Below are 26,512 nucleotides of genomic sequence, written 5' to 3' on the forward strand. Positions count from 1 at the left end.
AGAGACAGAGACACACAGAGAGAGAGAGAGAGAGAGAGAGAGAGAGAGAGCTTGTATGAATTAGGCTACCTCTGTGTGTCCCTCAACAGTGTTCTGAAGCACCGTCTCTAAACTGTAAGTCTGCTTTAAGATGCAGCGCTGTTATTACCTCGCTAGTGAGAAATGTCATGTGTAGCCTTTAAGTTGCTACACTAGGCTAACTGATAAAATCGTCAGGGCAGCGCTGACAACACGTTTTTGTGTGAGTGGACTGTCTAATACTGCTGCAGCCCAGTTGTTGAAAGTTTCATATTCACCGTAAATATAAAAATTTACTTTCGGAAAATCGTCTGTCATGTTGTTGTTTTTGTTAGTCCTGTGTGCTGTATAGGTAGCACTACTGTATGCTAATTTCCGTTATTACAGTTAACTATGCGAAGTGATATGGAACTGTAATGCGGTCAAGAGAGCTGCCTGGAACTACGTTCGCCGTGCGTTTCCCTGAAAATAATTGCACACCTCAGAACGTTCGTCAGCCAATCAGATTCAAGCATTCAACGGCCCCGTAGTATATATATATATATATATATATATATATATATATATATATAAAATAAAATGTCCTATATTCTATCTATCTATCTATCTATCTATCTATCTATCTATCTATCTATCTGTCTATCTGTCTATCTGTCTATGTTAATAATATGTATAGCCAATGTATTAATTTAAATAACGCAATAAAAAGTCACATATATCCTGAAAGCAGTCATTTTACCTCCTTCTTGTATATGTGCTGCTTGGATCACGTTCTGACTTTAGTATGACACCCGATCCTCAAACAGACAGTTCAGTTATTCATGAGGATTTATCTTTGCACATCTCTCTGCGCGCACGCGGTGAATAGCTGTTTAATAAAAGTGTCGGGCTCGTCCTACAGATGACGTGACTTTACAAGGCGACGCACGATAAAGCCGCTGTCACCTTATGAAGTCTGAACGCGCGCGCGTCCCCCCGGTAACGTATTAAAGCATCGCCGGAGAGATTTTCAGACGTCTCAGGTGACAGCGCGCTTCTATTCGGTCGAGCTCTTTAGCCTCGCCGAGATGCAGAAAACTATAAAGCAACGTCACAAATGACGAATTACACAATTATTCTTAAATGGCTGGCGTTTTGAGCTATATGCAAAGCCATTTGGCACCTTAAACGTGAGTTATTATTCTTCAAAGCAAGCTATACTTAAATGATAAAGTGATAATCAATTCCTCTGACTATGATGCCTCGCTTGGAGCCTGGGGGAAAAACTACTGATCACTTCTATTGGTCTGCAAATGATGGTACTTGCAGCATGACAGATGGCTGGCAGGAGCGCTGTGTGACTTCAGAAAGGTTTATAATGTCTGAAACAGGCTGCCATTCGGGCCCAGTCAGGCAGCAGAGGAATGGGCCAATATTTCTGAGTGAAGTGGCATTTTAGCTGTATTTATCTGAGGATCTCTACACCAAAACCATAGGCACTAATAAAGAAGATGCTGTAATAGCTTTTGACTGGGTCCAGTCGCTCTGGATGGGGAATGAACTGTCCTTCGCTGAATTATTGTGGCCAAATGCCATTTGTACAGCCTGAAAAGTGGGGGCATTTATCCTGACTGTCAGTGCTTGGCCATAGCTCATAGTCCTGAATGATATCTCCCAACACACAGTTGCCCCAATACTCGCATTTCATGCTCGGCGCTGAGAGGGGAACTAATGGATGGCACTGTCTGAAGGCAGATAATTTAGAGCATCTTCTGTCAAATCTTTAAAACACACGGCTCTACACAAGCCAGCGGACACAGTGAAGTGCATCCAGCGGCACCACCCCTGCGCCTCCCTGCCACACTGGGCCACTGAACCAGGGAGATTCATTAGAAATGGCTTTTGAATTCTCAAAAAGCAGGCAGGGGGTAGTGTGTAGATTTAGTCTCTTTTGTCACAAATGATTACATGGTGAAATTTGCAACCTTGGCAGATTAAGTAGATGTTTGTTTTTACTCCTATTAAAGGGACAGTTTCATTGAAATGTCATAATTACACTAAATGTACATTAAGGTTTTGTACCATCGTATGTTGTTTAATTAATGTCTACTACATTATTTTGGTATTGTCTGTTACATGATGGTGTATTGTGTGTATGACACACCTCAGCTTGTGCTCGTAATGAACTTGGATTCATCATGTGGCTTTCTCTTTATCTGTTTTAAGGTATTGAAAGTATATTATAAAAAAAAATTAAAAACTGATTTTAGTAATTTAACATTTTCAGTTAATTAATTTTTTTTTTCTGTAAATTTCACAGATTTAAGGTCCAAACAACACTGGATTCCAATTATATTCATATGGGCATAATCAAGTTGTTTTCAAAATATATTATTTTGGGCAGTGCAGAAGAAAGAAAGACCTACAGGTTTTTAATATTGTGTGGTGCCATAGAAAACAATTTCTAGAAGTGTTGTAAACGAAGCCAGAAACTTAAATAAAGTTTAATATAAGTAAATCTAAAATCTAAATGTATTATTGTGTGCACATGCTGTTTTTGCCTGGTTGACTGTGTGTATTACAAAAATTAGACAGCATCCAGGCACAAAGGGCATGTCAGGTTAATGAGATCTAATGAAATGACCAATCCAATTGAGTACTGATTATTGATAAAAGCTTATCATTGTCTAATTGACTCTTTATCTCTTTTTCAAACTAGAGCAGAAAATCTGCACCTCCAATCCTGTTCATTTTTTTTCTTATGGGTTTCAGTTACTACTCTTTTACAAGCTATTTTCTATAGCACCACATGATATTTTACCATGGAGAAATGACTCTCCGCCCAGTGTTTTCTGTAGCCCATTCTCTACTGTCATTTTTATGCAAAGGTCCAGGTTGCTTTTCATATCACAGTGGTTAGTATGTTTATTTATTGTCAGCACAAGTTGATGCTGTAACAAGGAAGTACTCCATTACCTCTGTATTCTTTTTCTGAATGAATAGCCGTTCTACTATTATTCACTTTCCCTGAACGCTGCTCTTATCTTGCGCTGTGCCCAGTAGGCCTCGTTAGTCACCATATGAGGTGAGTGGCCAGGTCATAATGGGAGGGAGGAATGACCCTCGACCTCCTTGACCTGTTATCGATCTCTGGGCCTAGTGCAGCTGGGCCTCTCTGTTCCAATGCATAGGGGGAGGAATTTAAACACGACACGCACTGTACCATGCCAGCGTGCGGTTGGGGAGATCATTAATAACATGCATTTTACCTGTACAACACTGACAAACCAAGGAGCGGTAGGGAGTTTATGAACACAAACACGGGGCTCACGTAAAGGAGCAACAAAAGAGAATAGATAAAGAGCTGTAGATAAACAAAAGCCAATAAATCAATGTATCTGTCTGTCTGAGTTTTCAGTTGTTTGACATTTTTGGTGGCTGATGAAGTGATGAATAGATTCTGAAGTGCGCTGAATAACAAATGCCATGATTATCTTAATCACAAGAAAGCTGTTCTTGTGATAAAGATTATAATGGCATTTGCTACTGAGGTTATTCAGCGCACTTCAGAATCTATTCATCACTTCATCAGCCACCAAACATGTCAAACAACTATGAATTTATTTATTTACTTGCTTATTTTTTATGTGAGTAAATGCTCAAATATTTGACCTTCATCTTATTATATTCATCTTCACATATAAAATCTTATACTATTACAATTGTTATTACAAGAATATTAAAAAAGAAACTTGAATATATTTTAAAATGCGATTTATTCCTATTTTTCAGTATTTGTAGTAATTTGTAGCCATTATTCCAGTCTTCAGTGTGCCATTATCCTTCAGAAATCATTCCAATATGATGATTTGCAAGGAAAAAAAATCATATCAATGCCGAAAACTTGTGCATTTGTGGACACCGTGATACTTTTTTTGTTAGTTTCTTTTAACAGCAGTTATTTGAAAAATAAATATTTTGCAAACTGTAAAAATTATTTTTCAAAGTTGTAAACAAAAGAGATAACTGGAGTACATTTTACAAGAAAAACTATTTCAGTCTTCTGAAAAGTGCTGTCAAACGATTAATCACATCCAAAATAAAAGCTTTTGTTTACATTATATATGTGTGTATACTGTGTATATTTATGTATATATAAATACAAACACATGCATATATTTATGAAAAATGTTATGTTTATAAGTTAAATATATTTATATATAATATAAAATATAAGAATATAAATATATACATGTAAATGCATGTAAATATTTTCAAAATATTTACTGTATGTGTGTGTATTTATATATACATAATAAATATACAAAGTACACATAAAATGTATAAATTACACATTTATTGGCTGATTTTTACGCCTTTAGTGTCTGTTTTTGTGAGGGTTCTATTCTGTTTTTCTTTGGCTCTTTCTCTTTTCTAGATCCTATCACTCCTTACACTTTCACAGCTCTTCTTCTTTACATCTTCCTGATAGCAGACACATATGCACTTTTCTTCACCTTGATCTTTGGTCCAGTGAAGACTACAAAAGCAGGCCAGTAGACCTGTAAAGAATGGGTTTTGTGGTTTTCTTAAAAAAAAAAAGTTGTAGACCGCATGGGGGAAGTAAGCTGCTAATGTAAGCATGTAATAGTTTTCTATAAATAATCGAATGACAACATGGGCGCAATGGCATCTGGGGACTGTAAAAGAATATGTAACCAATTTTCGTGCTATTAAAGCGAAATAGAGAACAAAATATATAAGAGGTCGAGGGAAAGGTTTCATTTGGAGCCAGGGAATAAGGGCTTTATGGCAGCATAGGATACAGTCACTGCCATTGAGAATGGAAAAGAAAGAAGGGTCTTAACACTGAACGAACAAAATTAAAGCGGAGGGAAAAATGAGCAGTGCATAAAATCAATCGGTCGATAATTGGCTCACTTCTCATGTGTGTGCAGGTGGGTGGCCATATATCTTTTCCTAGGAACACTGATTTGATTTGCACTTATGTTTTTACAAATAATCAATGCTTCATTTTGACCGCATAACAAATTGTTCCTCGTATAGTACACTTTCATCTGCAGACAGTGACAGCTTGAAATTGACACACAACAAGATAAATATTATAAAAACATGGCCTGGATTCACTCCTGGGTTTGTGAAAACAGTATCAAGATTTTAAACCTGTATTAGGCTATTCCTGTTGCTTTGTATAGATTTGTTTTGGTTTCAGAAATACTTAATACTGTAAGAAAATAGACAATTACAACGATTAGTTATTGCCATAGTCGTCTATGCTCATTGTCACCATCATCCATCTAGTCATCATTATCATCACCTATCAGGGCTATCATCATCATTTATTCCCACTCTAAATGAAGGTAATTCAAATAAGTGGCTGTGTCTGATTCATACACCCATGTCTATAGCATCCCCTCACTGTACTCAGTAGTAATTAATTTTTGGTAATTTTAGGTATCCGTAGTTAGCATCTAACCTATAACATGTCATATCTTTCATAAAACTGTTAATTACATTCTTCAGTGGTTACGTGTGTATTTCATAGTTATAGCAAGGGGAGAGAACAGCATTTAAATTTGTTTGCCATTGATTTGTGGTCCATGTGGGGCTAGACTGATATTTATGGGGAGAAAATGCCCCTCTGGCCCCAGGACTCTGGTACAAATCAGATGTGAGATCCAATATGGCCGTCATGAAGAACGGATAATGTGAGGCGAATAAAAAGAGTCTTATCTCAAATGGATTTGTGTGGTGACACTAACAAGGGCTTTTTATCTTTAATTCAAGATTAATTCTATTCTCCTCTGGATCTCATTCGATTTTTCTATTAAGCCGTACAAGTGTAGTAGGCTTTATTTAGCCAGTTTCATTTTTAGTATAAGATCCCTGTGAATGTCAATCATGAGTGCTTTTCCATAGAAGTCTGTCGCTGTCTTTTATTTCTCTCATTCTCTCCTCTAAGACGGCCCCCTCTCATTGCTCTCTTTGAGCGGTGGCAGTAGCTGCTTAATTATGTAGGGAGGTAGGAGATCTTTATTCTCTGTGTCCATGCTGATAGCATCTCATTCACTCTCAGTGTTTGAGGTTTAGATTTTATCTTGACAGGCTGGCTGACAAATAGAAGTCATCCTACACATGCACTGGGAATCTGTACTGCTGTTCTGGACAAATGTATTTGTCTATAATGTCCCTGGGCTGGCATTATAGACAATTTATTTTAAATAAAATAAAAATAAATTAATTTATATATTTAAGATATTTAAATTGTACATTTTATTTAACACAGCAATATATATATGTGTGTGTGTGTGTGTGTAAAACTAGGCTTGTAGACCTGTAAAGACCTGTGTGTGTATGTGTGTATACAGTATATATATATATATGTATGTATGTATAATATATATATCTGTGAGTGTGTGTGTGTGTGTGTGTGTGTGTGTATAAAGACACAAAAGTGGTGGCCAAAATTATTAGAACACTATTATTTTCACCAGCTAAAGATGGTTTTAAGTCAGTTATTTCTATATTTTGCTGTAGTGTGTCAGTAGGAAATACCAGTTTACATTTCTAAACATTCATTTTGCCATTAATTGTAATAATCCAGTGAGATTTTTGTTTGCACAAGGAGTCTGACAACAGCCAGTGCTCCACACAGAGATCTGATCCCACCATCAGAATGACATGAAGAAACAGAACAAACTCAGAGAGACTAAATCCAGAAGAACAGTGGCAACGTCTCCATGATGCTTCAAGAAACCTACCTGCAAAAAGCTACAGTACTGTTTTAGGCACTTTAAAATGTAAAAATGCTGTCAAAAATAATGTCATAAATAGATTTTCTTTATCAGATAACTTCTATTAACTAAATTAAATCAACATTTGGTGTGACTATCCTTTGCGTTTAAAGCCAGTTTTGCACTAGGTGCACTTGCGCATAGTTTTTTAGGTAGCTTTGCAGGTAGATCTCTTGAAACATCTTGAAGACATTACCACAGTTTTTAACATAACGTAACGTAGCATAACATAACATAACATAATAGCCTATAATATAATATAATAGAATGATATTTAAATCTACGATATTCCCTATGAAGATCCCTTTTCTGAGCATGACAGCTGCTATTAGTGTTAGTACTCATTTTAATTAAAATGCATATTTAATAGCTAATGACAATAATACAATTAATAATGTTGAAGTATTTATATGTAAGCTTGTATCTGAGGACATGACAATGAAATTAAAGCTCCTATAAATGACCTGTTTTAATTACTGTACTCGGTTTGTTTGATTAATCCGCACCATTATAGCATGTCTCTCTGTTTCCTCTAGTCAGGAAAGGTCGGTTGCTATGGCCACATTTATATGTGTTCATAAGTGGCCCTGAGTGACTGCTCACCATCTCGGCTCCAAACAACCAGCAATAATCAGCTCATTAAAGAGCCCCCCCATACCCCCATGCTCATCTAAATAACAAATAACAAACTCACTCTCCATTCCACCTCCTTCTCCTTTCCGACCACCTCCCCCCCACCCCCCTTAAACCACATCTCATAGAAATGTATTTATATCTCTATATCTACAATCGGGGCTGGGAGTGGGGAAAGAAAGGGAGAGAAAAAGTGGGTTCTGTCAGAAGTGGTGGGGAAGAGTGTGAAAGTAGCCGATTTTCTTAATACATCCCCTGGGAGCAGATAAGTCTATCAATCTGTTAGATTGGAAAGCCATTAGGTGCCCTGGTTTATGCGTCTCAAGCTGTTAAAGCAGAGCAGATTGATTGTTGAGCCTTTGATGGGATATGCTGATCTAATCTCACTGTGCTTCAGTTTGCAATAAATTACACAATTCATTTCCCCCCATTTAGGGGAAGAAAATGACACCTCCAGGCACGCCTGGCCTCTCCGGGCGAAACAGCACACAGAAGCTATTTTATGGTGCCATTTAGCCAGCAAGCTTTCAGCCAACCAGGCCAACTGTCTCTTGCTCTCTCTCTCTCGCTCTCTCTCTCTCTGCTCTCCTTCCCAAAAAATCGAAGCATAATCAAGGTGTATGTTTAGAAAATTTATTGTTATAATTTCCACCCATAATCTCCTCCATTTTCCTGCAGCCAGAATGACATAGATCATCATCTGGGAAAAAAAGGGGAAAATGGATAGCAGTTTAAAATTTATCGGTCTTTGATTCTCAATTATAGGTGTTTATGACTTCATCCGTCTTCAGCCACCTCAACCTTTTCCATTATGGTGGAATATTATTTATACGGAATCCATTAAATTCACAAGGCAGGACTCTAATGGCGGGCCTGCAGTGCTTTGCAGAGGGAAAAGTTTTTTGAAAGGTTAGCTTTAGCAAAAGCGCTGCTGTTATGACACCAGAAATTGCTTTATTGATGGGCTTCCTCAGAGCCTGAGCATTTGGGCCATTTGTAATGGGCTCCATATCTCTATCTCCCCTCAGACACTGATGAGAAGCCACTGCTGCCTCAACCCGATTACAGCGCTGTAATGACACACGGTCAGAACGCTTGGCCCAAGAACGCTCACACCTGGCTTTTCTACGGAAAGCATCACCTGTGTGTGTGTGTGTGTGTGTGTGTGTGTGTGTGTGTGTGAACCTGGACAGGTGCTGCAAAGCCATTCCACAGATTCAGCCATGTCAGAAAGAATGAATGGGGTCTTTTAGCTCTTGGTTGGCACAAGGAAGACACAGATCATTGCATCAATGTAGGACACTGAGGGTCAAGGGAACCCGTTGAACATCTCTGTACCTGTAACAACATTTACGGTTCACGAGGTGTTAAATCAGATACCACATTCTTGATTCTCCTACCTTAAGCACATATCTTCACAACCGGTCATGTAATTAAATTGCCTTTTCTATTCTTTATCAGTCTTTAAAAGGCTAGTTCCCAAAAAATAAACTGAAGAATTGTATTGAGTCAGTGGGGTTCAAAACATCTTTCACTGTTAAAAACAAATGTAAAATATTCGGTGGATAGTATCCTATGAGGGTAGATGGACAGCCATGGTCCTGATAGACGTGAACCGACCTGTGACCCACTTGGCAAGAGCTTCTTCTCACCCTCAAAGTGACATTGAATTCTGCTCTTTTCTCTGCGCCCAAATGAGCATATAAAAGCAGCTCTCTGATACTTGGCTAATCACACTGTAATTCAGAGCCTCTAACTATCTCTCAGCCAATCAATAGCCTCACCACCCCAATTAAGGTGAGCCAGGTCAGGGCCAGGCCACAGTCAGTCCTTTACAACTTAAATGCCATGTTTAAATCCATTGTGTGTGTTACAGTGAGACAAGCAGCCTGACCTTCAAGCTTTTAATGCCTCGTTTCAATAGTGCCGGACATTAATGCACTGGGAGAGAGCATGCAGTGGTCATTTCGTACAATCGGTTAAACAGATCAAGAGATTTTAACTGTAAGTGTGTTAATAATGCTGCTTAGAAAATATTTTTAGCTTATTTGCATTCATGAGTGCGGCATATATTCTGTTATAGAAAGCTATTTAAGGTGCATTCAAGCTATACAATTGATTAGTGTGGCATTATTGAAATATCTTATAATGATCGGTCCATCTAAATCTGTAATAAATCTATGTCAATAAAAAGGCTATCTATATGTAGGGCCTATCTATAATAAATCTGGTGATGCCAAATTTGAATACAATGGTCAAATAGACCTTTAAAAATAATTAGCATCAGCATGATTATTTAATATTTTTATTGTGATGTCATACTTACAATCACATTGGCGTAAGATCCAACACAATCCAAGAGTTAAAGGTTTAGAATACCTCCTCGCCCATTTTTCACCGTGTGGTGCTTTTCGATATTATACTCATGTCTTTTATCACAATTTCGACCAGACGAGAGAAACTCACAAGATATCAAAACAAAAATCTATATATAATACGTGGGCAATTACAGCGCGAAGTTAGCGGCGTCGGGTCATTGTCACCGCGCGGCGCGCTTTTCTCATCTCCCGGGGTCGTTAGACGATGATGGATGTAAACCTATAAAGTATCTAAACTGGACCTTTTAACAAACCATGAGCAATACTATCATTTCTTTAATAGAACCTGCTGACCGTGTCATTCCGTTCTGCCATTCGTCATTTTTCCCGGTGAAATAATCAATAACTCCACGCTCTGAAATAAATAATCTAAAAGTCAGGGAACATTATATCTTCCCACCAGGCAGAGAGCCACAAAGAGCCGAGACTAAGACTAATATGAAATATCTACACATAGCCTACATGGCACAAGCCCCCAATAAAGGCATGCACGATCACTGATTCTAATAGTCTTAATAGGTTTGTGTGTATAGCGACATTCACGGATAAAACTCTTTATGCGCTCTTTACACTGAATGAATTAGGCCTGCCTTACACTTTCTAAATCTCTTTATTGTTTTGGTAATAAAACATGCTTTTTTTTTTTCCCCCATGTAATGTAGGCTATTAGAAAAAATCCTTGTGTTTATAACATGCCTGTGTATTTTTGTAGAGAGGGGCTGCCATCAAAAATCTCTCTTTTTCATTTCTGAGAGATATTTGTATTAATTGTCATTTCAAATAATTAATCAAACGGTCTTACAAATAATGACAACTTTGCATTGAAATCACATATCTGAGCAACATAATTGACTATTTAACCTAACACCTGATGGCGATAGGGAACGATATATTTGATCGTAGATTTTGATTATAAACGTGCAATGAAAATACACATATAAATGATCAAAAGACTGTTTCAACTGTTGCATGGTATATTTTACTTGGTCTACACTTTATTTTGTCTGATATAACTAAGCGTCTTACAAACTGTTATCTAGTCTAGGCTGTTATAAATCAAACCGACTCTGTCTATGGATAATGTCTTCACAATCCTATTTAAATGTTAGTCTACTAATTTGACATAATAAGACTAATCCAAATTACATTAAAAAAACAAAAAAACATTCATATTTAGAAAACCATGGTCTGTTTTGTTTCAACTTTAGAAATCAAAGTTAAACTAGAAAATCTGGATCACGTGCCAGCTTAATTTTAACAGCAATCAATAATGCCATAATCAGATGTGACAGCAGTTTTGATTAAGTTGTAACTCCCATGTATTTACTCTTTAAATATGCTATTAATATAATAATAATGCTATTGTTATCATTATCATCGTTTTATTATATCCAATAGTAAATTACTCTGTCGATATAGCTATATTGTCAAAGGGCTTAATTCATTTTAGTAATTTTACAGCAACAAGATGGATGTTATTGGTTTGCTAACTTGGCTTAGGCTCTGTTTTGCAAGCATGCAGTAATTCTTTATAACCCGTAGAGGACGCCCTCGCCTCGTTCAATCAGTGCCTGGCATCCGGAATCAAAATGATGGTTTCACAAAACTACACCAACAAGAAACGGTTAAAGATGGACAAAGCTGAGAACTTGATGACAGGTCATGTGTTCACTGATGTCTTTAAAGTGACGATGTGTTGCTCCCGAGCAAACTCAACATTTAGTGGCACCAAAAATATGACCTCATGACCTCCTGGTTTAATTTGTGTTAAACTGTAAAATAATACTTAACTTTAATACAAGCGAATGCAGTGAAGTCAATAATCCATTCATATTTAGAACGATGGTAAAGAGTTAAAAAGCAACAAATGGATCGAACCATTAAATTGGTTGCAATGAAAATGTATTAAATATTTGAGTTTAAAACAGTAGGCTAATGCTTATATAGAATGAGTGAGTAAGTGAATGAATGGGTGGATGGATGGATAAATTTAATGAAACAACCTAATGATTTCAACATTTTTTAAAATACTTTTAAAGGCTCGCATGGCAGGTTTTAAAAATAAAAATTACGCCTCATTTTAGAGAGAGAGAAAAAATGATCTGTAAGAGATTTACCAGAATATGGACACTGCATTTGCGATGTGCTTTACCTGTAAAAAAAAAAAAAAAGAAACAAAATAGTTTCCATGTTGTTTACAGTATTATATTCGAAAGGGTCTCATACAATATTAAAATTCTGTAACATTTTAATATAGGCCAGCAGCTACAAATGCTTTTTAAGTATAGCTACTTGTACAAATGATTTGCTACTACAAATAATCGACAGGCTTGGGTTGTACTTATGCTTTATTTGTTATACTATGCGAAAAAATAAAATAAAATATTCTTGCAACGTCGACACTTTTTTAAATTTATTTGTGCAATTCCAGATCTCTGTCCCTAATTGCAGTTGTGTACGGCTGTGTATCAAGGGTTTTTGCCCAATTAAATGTAGAACCTCTGTAAACAACTTTTTAGAGGTGCACTGATAAAAAGTCAACTGTAACTTTTGCAGTGCTCGTGGCCTAAACCACCTTTTCGCTATTGACTTCATCGGCGCACCGCTTGAGCTAAATCCTTGTTCCTTTGAGTTAATGGTCCGTCCTCATTTACCACCTAATTGGACTATATAAGACCAATAACAGGAGAGAACTCTCAGCCCAGCAGCCAACGCGAAGAGTCTGGGAGGCCCCTCCTCTCTCCAGACTCTCCACTTCCCATCTCTCCCTTCATCCCATTTGCTATTGTACGTGCCCAATCGCCGTATACTTTCTGCATTTAACTCGGGTGACATTTTTATTTCATCATTAGCATCTGGCGCCAGACGGACGCTGTGAGCATCATTTTCACCAAGGAACTCTCGGAAGATGATCAGCAAGATTAATATTGTTTATCTCGCTCCGCATTATCGTCTTTCGTTTTAACGTCAGTGCTGACCGTAAACAACCGCGTTTAAGTTCCCACTATAGGAAGAGTTTACCAAGGAACTTCAAACTGTTAACAGATTTTCTAAAAAAGATTTTTAGCGATTTTCAAAATATATTATAAGCCCGAATTTCAAGCCAACATGCCCGAAACAACCCAGGATACATGTGCTTCGGCGAAAGACTCTCCATTTTTCATAAAAAATCTGCTTAATTCTGACAGTAAGCCGTCAAAGCCTAAGCCTATTTTTGCATCAACTAAAGCAGGACTTGATGGCAGCTTTTCGCTCTCTCAGGTTGGGGAATTAAACTTTCCTCGCTTTGAGTTGCCAACCCAGCGCTTTGCGTTACCGGCTTACCTTGAGCGTGCCTCGGCGTGGTGGTACCCGTACACACTCAGTGCATCTGCGCATCTTCACAGAACAGAAGGTAAGGTTTGAGCTCTCAGAACGACTTTTTGTGTGGTTCATTGATTTGTTATCATTTATCATGTGTGCTTCTGCTAGCAAATGTTGGTGCATACGTATGCAATGTTAATGAGATCCAAGTCAGTCCTTAGTTTGGAAAATGTTTCCGGACATATTATAAATACTAATATGACCATAGGTAGCAATTTGCATAAGCTGTTGTCGTTCTTTAAATATGAAAGTGGAATGTTTTGAAATTGTCTCTCTTTTAAAATGCGATGCTTAAGTTTGAAAACACCGAGATTTGGAAAGTAGGATCCACACTTGTTTGCACCTGTCATGTGGCAAAGTGACGCGACCTGTGAAACTTGATATGAATATGTTTCTGAAAGAAAACGAATGCTAATTTGAGCTCTCCTACTGTAGCAGCACAGAAAGCGAGAGGCTCCTCACCGATCACAGGCACCGACCGAGATTCACCTGAGCTCGTGCTCAAATCAGACCCGGACGCCAAGGACGATGAAGACGACAACAAAAGTGGAGACGAGATCGTCCTCGAGGAGAGCGACATTGAAGAGGGTAAAAAAGAAGGCGGCTTGGACGACTGGAAGAAGAGCGACGACGGCGCGGACAAGAAACCTTGCCGGAAAAAGAAAACTCGCACGGTGTTCTCGCGGAGTCAGGTGTTCCAGCTGGAGTCCACCTTCGACATGAAACGCTACCTCAGCAGCTCAGAGCGCGCGGGCCTTGCTGCCTCCCTTCACCTCACAGAGACCCAAGTCAAAATCTGGTTTCAGAACCGCAGAAACAAATGGAAACGTCAGCTGGCCGCAGAGCTAGAGGCCGCCAACCTAAGCCACGCAGCGGCGCAAAGGATTGTGAGAGTACCCATCCTGTACCACGAGAACTCGGCCTCTGAGAGCTCCAACACAGCGGGCAACGTGCCCGTGAGCCAGCCGCTGCTCACTTTCCCTCATCCGGTCTACTACTCGCATCCCATCGTCACCTCCGTGCCCCTCCTCAGACCGGTTTGAGAGGACGAGAGATGACTTTTTCTATGTAACTATGTAACTAAAACAATTTTACAAAGACTCGAGAAGAGGGAAAGAGAACAGGTGAAATGAAACCAAGATACGAATTATTTTTGTTTAGAAAATAATTAAAAAAGAAAGAAAAGAAAAAATGTACAAAGACGCACTATCATGCATTTGAGCCCTACATTTTTTTATATAATTCATAAAATACCCATAAAACTACACATGAATAAGGCGAATGTTTAGAGGCCTACATTTCTAATGTTGATGTTGGTTGGTGGTGAATTATAATGACTTCGTTGATTTACTGTCATTATTATTAATATTATTATTATAACTGCTACGGTTTATCTATGAATATCACAGATCAACTTGTTGACACGTCAAAGGAAAGGTTTTATACACATGGTTCAATTTCTTTAGCCTATAGCACAGGACAAAAAAAAATAAATCACACAACCCTGAACACGGATGTGCAATACTACTGTGTATGATCTATATATTAAGGCAAAATATTCATTTTGAAAATCCTTATTTTAGACACATTTTTTTAACCAAACTGTTCTTAGGTTGAGAAAATAACCGCTGAAAACGATTTTGGTCCCGCGTTCAATGGACAATCATAGGCTATTCTGACAGAAATTACAGTTAAACTGAAGACACACAAATACGAAGAATAAAAACTTTATAATTTACAGATGTATATGTACATGTACAGATATAACGGACCAAATGAGGAAAGGTGTCATTTGTACAGTAATAGTTAAGTTTTTTGTTTTTGTTTTTTTACATTGTATTGCTAAATTCTGTTGTGAAATAAATGGAGACTATTCAAGTCTACATGTCTTGAGTGACTAACCTGACTTTGTGGCACGACTGTTGTGTTGAGGCGAATAACTAGAAGGCTTATTTGGTGTCTCACAATTTATAATGCTCATGTATAAAGCTGGACATGCTGCATGACTAATGCTCTCGCGCAAATAGTGATCAAATATAATTTTCAGGAAATAATATAGATAGATATATACAAATTAAGAAATCAACATGGGAGACAAAACTGACATAAGATCGCACAACCCTCATATAATACTTTTAGCTATAGAGGAAGCTCGATGTGTGTAGCCTATAACAATTTTAACATTATATGGAAATAATTATGTACATTTCAAAACAACGAAATATGCTTAAAGGCATGTTAATAAATTAATATAGAAATAATGTATTATTTAAATAATAAAGTTGGCTAATTAGTTTATTTATGAATAAAGAAAAAAATTCAGTGCGCTTTGCAAAGCAAAACATTAAAGAAAGTAAAATAATGTTTTAAAAAAAAAATTGTTACAACATTATGAAATATAAAAGGAGCAAAACCGGAATTGTTTCACTTACGCCTCAACAAGCTGAAATACTCATTACCATCTCAATTACAAGCAGGTGCACCTTTAAATCTGGCGGACTCTACAAGCGATGTTTTGCAAAATCGCATTGTCAATAAGACCGTATAATTATAGGTGAGAGCTGGTGGAATTGCATTAAGAGTTTTACCGCTCATTGTGAGAGTATGTGTGTGTGTGTGTGTGTGTGTGTGTGTGTGAGAGAGAAAGAGAGAGACGGAAGAGTAAAAACTGTGCTCATTTGTTATGCGTTGTATTTTAAGTGTATAAAAGCATGGTCAAAAACGTAATAATGAGTTTACTGCTGGTGCTGTGAAATGCGTGCAAAAATTGAAACACGACCCATTTAGCTGTAGCTACAAACCTTAAGCCAATGGAAAAAATATTGACTTCAGTGGAAGAGGTTAGACAACAACTAAATTATATAACAACAACATTAAAAAATAAAAAATATTATTAATAATAATATTATTAACCGCAATAACAAAAATAACAACAACGAGCCTAATTAACAACTCTTCTTTAAAACTTCTTTAAAATGCTCAGAATTTATTATTATTATTATTATTAGAAATATTTAAATGAATTAAATGATGTTTAGTAGTTTGTCACACCAATTAGACGTTCTACAGGCTAATTCCGTCGTGTAGGCTATTTGAATATAAGCCTATTACTAAAACTAAACGCATAAAAAAGAAGTATAAACAAGGACCAGTATCGAGAGAACTTTAATATGGGTCAGTCAGGCTCATCGACAAGCATTGGTCTTCCTATTACACTCTTCCTCTGTAAAGTCGAAATCAAATCTGCGTTGGGTCTGAGCACTCAGCCAAGAGCACATTCAAATACCGCCGCCTAATAATCATAACTCCTATATTGACGTATAATATAATGCAAGCTCAGCACGAGCCCATTACGGTGAATTAATAGATCGCAGAGGCATTATCGCCTGTAGAGTATTGATCGGGTAACGTCTGTAAAATATTGTTTCAAATCAAGGGCATTGTTAACAGTTCTTTTTTTCCTGATGGCTTACTGATGACCTTGATCCACTGTCATAAAGTGAAAAAAAAAAATACAGCACATCACTCGATAATTTCCATTTGACCATATCTTTATGCAAAGAAGGGAGGTGGGGTAAACAGATAAAATGCTCTTTGTGCATTAACATAGAAGACAGAGCTGTAGAAGAACAAGAGTTTGAACAGTGCATATAACCGGTATTTAAACAATCCCCACCCATAATTTGTTCACAAGTCATCTCTTTCTGGCTATGTGATTATTCCTATTTGCGCAATAGTGTTTTCTTTGTGAATATGACGGGGTTGTCAGATAATCAAAGCCTGGGCTATTCAAAACTGACGGAACGGTGATTTAACAATTTTGATAAAACACAATACGTTTAGTTAGCCGACCTCACATTTCGAGCGGAAAGGATAGCAGCTCACTGCGTCACATGATGAGGCTGACAAAATGGACTATCATCTGCCCTATTGAATTATCTTTCGCTGTATAGGGGAAAATGTTTTTCAGCGCTCTGCAAAGCACATTTACCCACAATAGACGACGAGAACGTGAACTCAATCCAGTGTATAACGCTTGAGAGGGAGCGGCCTATCTTTGCTCATTACTTTCTCGAAATGTTTTGGTGTTATTCAGGGAAAAGGATATCTTCTTTTTTTTTTGCCCCACCTTTCCCATTTGCCTTTGTGATTGAAAGTGAGCATCAGATTTTCATCAAAGTTCTATTAAGTGAAACATAGGTTGCGGGGCAGCCTCTGATTGAAACAGTTTAAATTTTAATTGTGTTTTTAATTTGACATATAGTTGCGGAGAGGAATGACACCACAACGCCGAGGGGCGGTCGATTCGCTTAATTTCTCCCTCAGGGATTGATGAGTATATCAGAGCAGTAGATTGGAAACCCATTAAGACTCAATGGTTAGGTTGTTAATTGGATCTTGATGAATAGAAGCCCTTGGTTGAACTATACTGATCCAATCTTCTTGACTTTCTGTTTTCCAATAAATTACCCAATTCATTTCCCAGCCGTAGATTACATAAATTGTACACCTCCAGGGCTTGAGCTTCCCGCCTGCTTGCTTGCGCTCTCTCTCTCTCTCTCTCTCTCTCTCTCTCTGCAAAACCATTTGAGAAAAAATAAAAGACCAGCCTCAGAATCTTGAATGAAAATCGAAACATAATCAGCGTTTATACTTAGAAAATTTATTGATATCATTTTCTCTGGTAATTTCCTTATCTTAAAGTTGGACATGCCATATATCATAATACACACGTGTAAAGGGCCCTTTGTTTAATATTTATCGAAGCTTGATTTTCAGATCAAAGGCGTCCATGACTTCATCTATCTTTCTAACGGAAAGCATTTTTGCCAGAGCTCGATGTGTATGTTCGGTTATTACTGTCTGCCGCATGCACTGACAGCACGTGCAAAAAACGCCTGTTCTGCCGGATTTTAAAGAGGTTTAGCTTTGTGAACGCGTGACAGGTTGTCCCACAATCGCTGAGTGTTCATCACAGTACACCTGTCTAGGTATTTGTGAAACACATAGATAAAATTGCTCGTAATCAATAATAGAAAAAACTTTTTGGATTAAACGCGCCTTAACAGCACACACGCACAAATGCTGTTTTTCAAACCTATTTAAACAGCTTTCAAAGAATATTGTGATATCACTCCCTCCTTCACAAAACACGTAGAACATATAATACTGTGAGGGGGCTACATTTCTGGTGTATTGTTTTTGTTTAATATGTCTAAACGGCCTTTAAGCCATCCAGCCTCGGCTGACAGGCGCAGCGTAAAACCGGCTCTTTAACGATCATTGCGGATTTCACGCCTTATGTGAATGCGCCATAAATCGTAGGGCCGCTGTGAACTAGACCCTCATATTTTACGCACTAAATGGCTATATGTGGGCATATGGTCGCTCACAATAGGTCTCTTTAACAACCGTTCCAAACAGAGTTGCAGATTGTGACAGTTCAACCACATCGTTTCCATCATCTTGTACATATATAGCGCATCTTCCAGGGTCTTACTAGACCAAACTAACACCCATTGATATGTTTTCGCTCTAGCCATAGCTACACCGTAAACAGACGCTCTTCAAAATTAAGATCCATCAGTGGTTATTTTAATAAACACTCTTCTTATGGCTATGGATCTTTTAAGATAATAAATTCTTGCTATAGGCCTAGGTTATTCATGGCCAATTCGATTTTTGCTAAATCTACATTTTCATCACAAAAAAGACACACAGCCTATATAATTATAATAATTAAAAAAAGAAATAAAATAAAATAAAATTGCTGTTTTTAACTGGTATGGCCCAGTTAGTCTATGGTTGGGAGACTCATATGTGCAGGCAGGGGATTATTCCCGACCTTTGAAATTTGTAGTCGGGATCGCTCAACCCTGGCTCCCTCTGCTCCATTAGGTGTCCGCGCGCTGTCACCACGACAAAGCCAGAGCATTTGTTAAGTGTCGCCAGCCTTTAGAAAACGCTAACGAGAGCTAATGTGGCAGAGCCGCAGCTGCCCTCGAGACACGAGTCAGGGGTGGGGCGAGCGCATCCCCCCCCCCCCAATCAATTAGTCAATCAATTAAACAGGGTCCTGCCCGCTCTAGCCGGCCCTCAGAGGCAGTAGATTAGCCCACCATAATGATCAAATTAATTCTTAAACGGAGATAATGGACGTGGAATGAGTTTATTATTTTCAAGAAAAATGAGATAGGATCCATTATTAGTTCCTAGACTGTGTGTTGGATTATTTGACCAATTTGCCATTTATAGCACAAGACTAGTGGAATTTAAAACGACTGTTTAATAAGATATATGATTTTGAACTAAACCATGGATTCAAATGACTTGTGATTACGAGGTCAGTTATTGTTGTAGGCATGAACTTGAGAACTCCAGGCATGTGCTTGAGATGCCTAGAACTCTAGTCATGAACAAAGACACCTCTATGGATCAGCAGCATAGTCGTTTGTGCAGTGGGTTTGTGTGAGGATCACAGTCCACAGTAAAACCTGTTTAAAAAGTGCTTCTGGATCACTTCAGCTCTTAATTGCATGGTCAAATATTGTGACAATTTTTTGAAGCAGACAAACAAGCTTTATATTAAAGTTATTGTTACATTTGTTTTAATTATAGTTCAGAGGCCTGTTCACATGAGCCTCCAATTCAAGTCAAAATCTCAAAATCAATGAATGAATAAAAAATAAGCTCGTTATCCTGTAAACAGAAAAAATATTATGTCGATATAAGGGAGCAGGAAATTACTGAAATTAGAAGCAATAATAATCACAATTTATCAAAGTGGAAAACCAGAAGCACGTACATGACAATGAATAATTATCCATCCAGTACTTCACAGAAAGCTATTAAAAATGTTGGTTGTAATTTCTCGTCACAGTGATATTCTACAGGCAAACGTCCGTCAAGTAGTCAAGTTGTGAGGGAAAAGGACAAAATAATGTTGACCAGCCTACAGCTAGACCTTGACAAGTGCATTGTAAAGCATTTAGGGTCAATTCACAGTGGAAAAAAACAGCAGTTGTTTATTTTGTTGTACGAAATACACTTATGCTCTGTATGAGATGGCATTTTGATCACTATATTTTACATTTCCTAACTCTGTCCTTAAATTATAGAATGTTAATATACCAACCTAGATTCTTAGTATTATTATAAATTTGTTACTGCAAGATGTACTAATAGCACAGGTGGTACAATGGAAGGCCACACGATGACCTTTTTTTTTTTTTTTACCAAAAATCGGCCTCTCCAGCATCTGTAATCAATAATTAAAAAATTAAAAATATGAATATGAACTATGAATGCAATAAAACAACAATGCATTGAGCTATTAACTAAATAAGCCTAAAATATTAAACTAAATAGCATAACATGCAAAATAAAACACCTAGATGTATAACTCACAAGCATAAAAAAAAAAATTAAAATCTATACAAATGTGATAGTTCGCGCAGGGAATTCTGAGAATGCCCCTTTTCCCATAAAAAGGTCATACTTTTTAAATTAAAGAATAAGAGTGAATTTATTGTCTGTCTAAATATAATATAATTGTGTAAATTAAAAAGTAATTTCTTCTTCTTCTTTTTTTTTTTTTTTTTTACATTTTTTGTTTATAATATTTACAAATCAAATACATATTATTTATAAACATACTATTGTTAAGCCAACCATATATAAGGTAATTTACAATTAGCCAAAGAACACGTTTGCAATTTGACATTCTTTTCCCGTTAAAATGACTAACCTTTTTAACATTAGGCACAGTAGCATAATGTTTTGCACCAAGTTAATCTTCATCTAGCGCTCTGCACTTCTCGTGAGCCACTGACGAACGAAAACCTTTATAAAATTTGAAATTTCCGGGCGCGCTTTGAGCGCGTGATTGGCCAGCGCCGGTCTTACCTACATGCAAATGAGGGCACGTTCCACCCGCCTTGAGACCAGAGCGCGTGGACGTGGAGAGGAATGCATTCGAACACTTTTGAGCCCACGAAATGCAAGTTTTTTTTAAACGTTCCAACAGCTTTAAAGAACCATTCCAAATTTGAATTAAACACTCTCTTTGTGTAGCGGAACTTACTACTGCGTTGGCATCTTATCATTTTTAGAACATTTTTTAACTGTTATGAGGCGAGAATGAATAACTCGGAGGACAGCGGAAGCAAGTGCTCGCCTGCCCCCATTTCAAGCTTCACGATCCAGTCCATTCTGGGTACCTCCAACGAGGGAGTCCGGTCAGCTGGAAAGGACAGCCCCAAAGCGCAGCCGAGGAAGCGGACGTTGTCCGTGTCATCCGAGGACGACTGCAGCGCCGGAGAGGACTCAGGCGACTGCTACTGCTCTGAGCCCGGTGTACCAGAGTCCTGCAACCCGCACCAGCCTCTGAACTTCTGCCTCGGTAAGTGACGCTACCACCAGTATATCTTTGTATTTTTTATTATGAGACCTGGTCAATATAGTAATTTCTGATGTGGTGATGTTTAGTCAAAAATTCACTTTTATAAAACGTCTCACTTCAGATAGTATATAAAGCACGAACTGTTTTTGTCACCATGGTGACTGTCTTGTAATGCTGTCACAATTGCCACCACTTGATAAAACTCCAGTAGCGTTTTTATCCGACGTATTATTGCGCCTCGGTGAACAGGGGAAAGGTCAAATAATTAACCGAATTTAATCGAGTCTGCTAATTGATTATGCCGGGCTTTCAGAGGCAATGCTACATTTCGTCAATTGAGCGTTAAATGTAACACGATTTAATTAATATCGTGCACCAGTGCTAGTCATATTGTATTGTTTATTTAACAGGGCACTTGTAACCTTTCAACAGTCGATCAAACAGTCAGAGTTCAAATTTAATGAACTCTTGTGTAAAGTATCGAGTAATGGCGATGTTTAGCCTAATAGAAAAACCCACTGAGTGAATTTGATGATGGACGAATATTTAAAGCACTTTTTTTGCCACACTAAAAATAAACGTGTTTGCAACCATTTATTGAATTCACACAGAAGCACGAAAGCTTTATATAATTGTCATCAATAGATCGGGATGGCTGTGTTTTACAGCACAATTTGACAAGACGAAATGTTTGTGTTGCATGGGTTGCAGGTGCCACAAAGGGACTTCTACCTGTGCAAGATGGGATCGACCGCCGGCCGCATTTGACACCATCCATACTACCGGATTACAAAGAGGAGCAGGAGCGAGCGTGTAGCCAAATGTCTCCCGTTTCTGAAGAGAGGCAACGTGATGGCCCGGACAAACAGAACAGCTCCACCAAGAAGAAGACGCGCACGGTTTTCTCTCGGAGTCAGGTTTATCAGCTCGAGTCCACGTTCGATATGAAACGCTATTTGAGCAGCTCCGAGAGAGCCTGTCTCGCCTCCAGCCTGCAGTTAACGGAGACACAAGTGAAAACGTGGTTTCAGAACCGGCGGAACAAATGGAAACGGCAGCTCTCGGCGGAACTGGAAGCTGCGAACATCGCGCACGCATCGGCGCAGACTTTGGTTGGGATGCCCCTCGTTTTCAGAGAAAATTCGTTGCTCCGGGTGCCGGTTCCGAGGTCCATCGCTTTTCCTACCCCACTGTATTACCCTGGAAGTAATTTACCAGCTTTACCATTATACAATCTTTACAATAAGATTGAATATTAACTTTTGCGCACAACGCAAATTCCTTGCTAAGGGACGACACACTATTACACACTAAAACGTACAAAATACACATTTACCTAAGTTTGACAAAATTTATGTCTATTTATACCTCTTTATTTGGTGAAAAAATATATTTCTTATTATGCAGCAATTAAACAAGTCTGTGTAAAACACAAAAGCAACACGGTTCTGTACATGTCCTATAAAATACACCATGTGTATAATGATTATTTTGTACTTTTATTTACATTTATGTCCCCAGATTAACCAGTTTTACACGTTATGAGGAGTGAAAACATTGAAATAAAAGTGTAACCAGTCAATTATTGTCTCTAAAATGAAAACAACTGAGATTTGGAGAAAAAAAAACACTTTTCAATAATAATAATAATCATAATATTTTTTATTGTATTGTATTTATTATTTATTGTAAAGAGAGGTCTATAAAATATAGAACGATTTAAATCTTTAAAAACTGCAATGGCACATTTTGATGTGATGCCTTTTATCACATTTTCCTAATATTTTGATTATTTTATGAGCAGTCTTCGAATGACCACAAAAGCAGAAGGCCTCCGTGAAATCAGTGAATGAATCTGTAGTATGGTTAAGTATATAAATACTATACGTACGTGTGTACATATAATATTTATATAACACACACACACACACACATATATATTCTGTTTTATGCTTATCAGCTCAAGACAAACATTTGTGTTACATTGACACTGGGTCATGTAACGTGTCCCCAGCTGATGCTTTCGCAATTAGGGATAATTACATGTTGCTTGTCACACGAACACGCATTCAAACATTCTCGGAGACAAGCGGAACGTCAAAAGCGCAGCGGGGCCTCAGAGAAGCCCCAGTCAAGAATGACAGTGCTCGCGGTGCAATCTGATAAGACGCACCCGCTGTCAAATTACAAAGGGTGTAGTGGTGTCATGTTGCACTGATTCCATGTTCTCTATACCGGCCACGGAGAAAGTTCATTATCAGCACACACACACACACACACACACACACACACACACACACACACACACACACACACACACACACACACACAAGTAGGCTACTTTTATCCGACATGATGACAACAGTTTGAATGTAACCTCGAAATGTTAATTTTTTTACCGATTGCAGATTAAACCACGCAATTTGTAATGGAATTTGTAGGAAAATTTGATGTTGCGCACAAATAAAAAGTTAAATGTTGATAAGTACATTTTAAATAAAATTGTACATTTTAATTTAAACATATCATTAAATACCTTCATTTTTTATAGGCTAGTTGGCGGATATGGTCTTAGAGAAAAATTGATCTTTTTAACTGTCATCATAGTTTTCTTTGAAATATTCGTACTTCGTAATTTGTACAGCTAGATTCGTTTGTTATATATTGGATATTATATTTTTATTGTCGAACCCCCTCCCTGTATACCCTAAAATTGCAAATGGCCAAAAAAAAAAAAAAAAAACTGAAACATCAGTGACTTCCCTAAAGGCAGGATGAAGAGAAGCTCTTAGCTTGCTAGTAATACTGTTGTTGCTGTCTGTTTGATTGACAGCTTGGACCAGAGGTCAGACTGCGCATGACATACATGCAAGCATAAACTTATGTGACTTCAGTGTAAATTTCATCCTGTGGGTTTTCAGTGTTTTCTCACTTATGTAAAAGCGCATACACTTCATTCACAGCTTCACACCCATCTGTAGGTGAAATGGCAGGTGTGAATTACAAATTTTAATAGCACAGCAATGAAAATGATTTGAAGTGGTTTGAAGAGGTGGAAGACAGTGTGGGGCAGATTTGTTGAGATGATGTGTTGTGCCTCAGGATTCATCAAACTTGCCTGGCACAGCGAAAAGCAGGAGTAATTCAGTTTGGGATGTAATTTATGAGCAAGGTAATGGGCACTATATATAAAGTGTGGAGAGAGACAGAGAGTGAGAGAGCAATAGAAATACAGAGAGAGAGAGATAGAGAGAAATGTTTTTCCATTCTTCTAATATCAGAACTGACATTGGTCTATTAATTTAAAAGAAGTGCTAAATCTAAAAAAAAAAAGCACTGGTCCTGTTCATTCACATCACTGCAACAACTTACACAAAATACTTATAAAAGGTGTTTTTACTAATACTCATGTCTGTGTCTGCATGCTGTCTATGGACTGTGTCCATATATTAGTTAATGATCTGTATTCATTCTATGCATGGGTCTGTATTTTGTTGAAACAGCAGCTGAAGGTCTAACTGCTCAATAATGAAGGAGTGCTGCAGGTTTTGATGAGCATTTGCCATGATTGTCGCTCACTACAAACAGTATCTAACAGAATCTGCTTTTCTCTAAATGAATTTAAGAAAAACATAACAAGGTTTCTGATTGGCCTCTGTATCACTTATGACCCCCATGAGCGGCTGTACCTCCAGACTAATGGCTGAAATGAGGAGCTTGAGTCTGAACTGATTCTGGTTTCTATCAAATCTTAATGGAGAAGCCGAAGGAAAATTATGTTTGGATCCCCCCAGACAATAACTAAATATGAAAGCCACTTAGTAATTTCCAGATGCACACTAAGATAACGTTCAGTTGTATGACAGACTTTAACATTTCATTGATGCAGTGTTTTAGTGTATCATTCACAATAATGTGCATATACATACATATATATGTATATATAATGTGTGATGCATACATAAATATATAGAAATATAAACATATAAAAATATAGATAAATTTAAAGTTCTTTTTTCTTCCCAAGTGATGATGAAAACTAATGCCTTCAATCCAGCGAGGCTGATCACTTCTTTCATTGGGAAGTAGAAAGAAAGTCCATTACATTAAGCAAAATCAATAATCATGGTATAAAAGTATCTTTGTCAGCTGAACTTTTCTCTCAGAGATGAAAGGTGATCACATTTATCCATTAGTTCACATTGATTGTGCAGATGTGAGAAAGCGCTTGATTAGCGGTTTTTTATGGGTGCACTACAATTGCTCTTGTTTTCTTTATACAACAAAAGATGCAGGAATTATTATTTTGAAAAGTCATATTTTTTTAAACATATATTTTTTAACATTTACAGACTTTTTTGGAACACCGATGTTCAAGAAAATGAACCAAAATAAACACTTAAAAATTACAAAATACTTATTTAGTTGAGGATAATAATTTCTCCGTACAGTTGTGTTGTTCTAAAGCATCAAATACCCATTCAAACCAATAATAAACAAATAAATAAATGCAGCAAAAGTGCTTTTTTCTCACATGAAATATTGCTAAGATGATGCAGTGACTGCAACAGTTGTGTGAGCTCTCTCTTCTCCATCTCATCTGTACTATCTTCCTCTTTTTGTCTCTTTCTTTCAGTTTTTTTTCGTACTGGAAGAGGACGGGTGGGGAGGGTCATTATTCTATTTAAGAGGTACAATTTTAGTAATGGCTTTTGCTGCAGTCCACAGAGGCACAGCCAGCCTCCCTCAATATCCTGAACATTATTTGCTCGTTTAGTTAAATGATGTTTCTAATTGGTTCATAATTAGTTGTAATGAGGCGGGCCCGAACGTCTCTGATGCAGATACGTCTTAATTCAACATGGCATCTCGCTTCTTCAGGAATAGTTACCCATGGTTCTCAGAGGGTTGGAAGCGAGAGGAAG

At 37.6% G+C, this 26,512-nt stretch overlaps 2 protein-coding genes across 2 annotated transcripts; both read left to right on the top strand.

Moving 5' to 3' along the window:
* The first annotated feature begins 12,607 nt into the window (after positions 1–12,607).
* LOC306886195 (homeobox protein HMX3-like) lies at positions 12,608–15,091 on the top strand. Its single transcript, XM_079443135.1, has 2 exons — positions 12,608–13,217; positions 13,622–15,091. The coding sequence occupies exons 1-2, from the start codon at positions 12,932–12,934 to the stop codon at positions 14,227–14,229; spliced, it is 894 nt and encodes a 297-aa protein (XP_079299261.1). The 5' UTR covers positions 12,608–12,931; the 3' UTR covers positions 14,230–15,091.
* Positions 15,092–21,131: 6,040 nt separating this feature from the next.
* Positions 21,132–23,074, top strand: LOC306886426 (homeobox protein HMX2-like). Its single transcript, XM_079443517.1, has 2 exons — positions 21,132–21,587; positions 22,299–23,074. The coding sequence occupies exons 1-2, from the start codon at positions 21,326–21,328 to the stop codon at positions 22,844–22,846; spliced, it is 810 nt and encodes a 269-aa protein (XP_079299643.1). The 5' UTR covers positions 21,132–21,325; the 3' UTR covers positions 22,847–23,074.
* The last annotated feature ends 3,438 nt before the right edge of the window (positions 23,075–26,512 follow it).

The sequence above is a fragment of the Barbus barbus genome (assembly GCF_936440315.1).
Source record: "Barbus barbus genome assembly, chromosome: 20".
Lineage (NCBI taxonomy): Eukaryota > Metazoa > Chordata > Actinopteri > Cypriniformes > Cyprinidae > Barbus > Barbus barbus.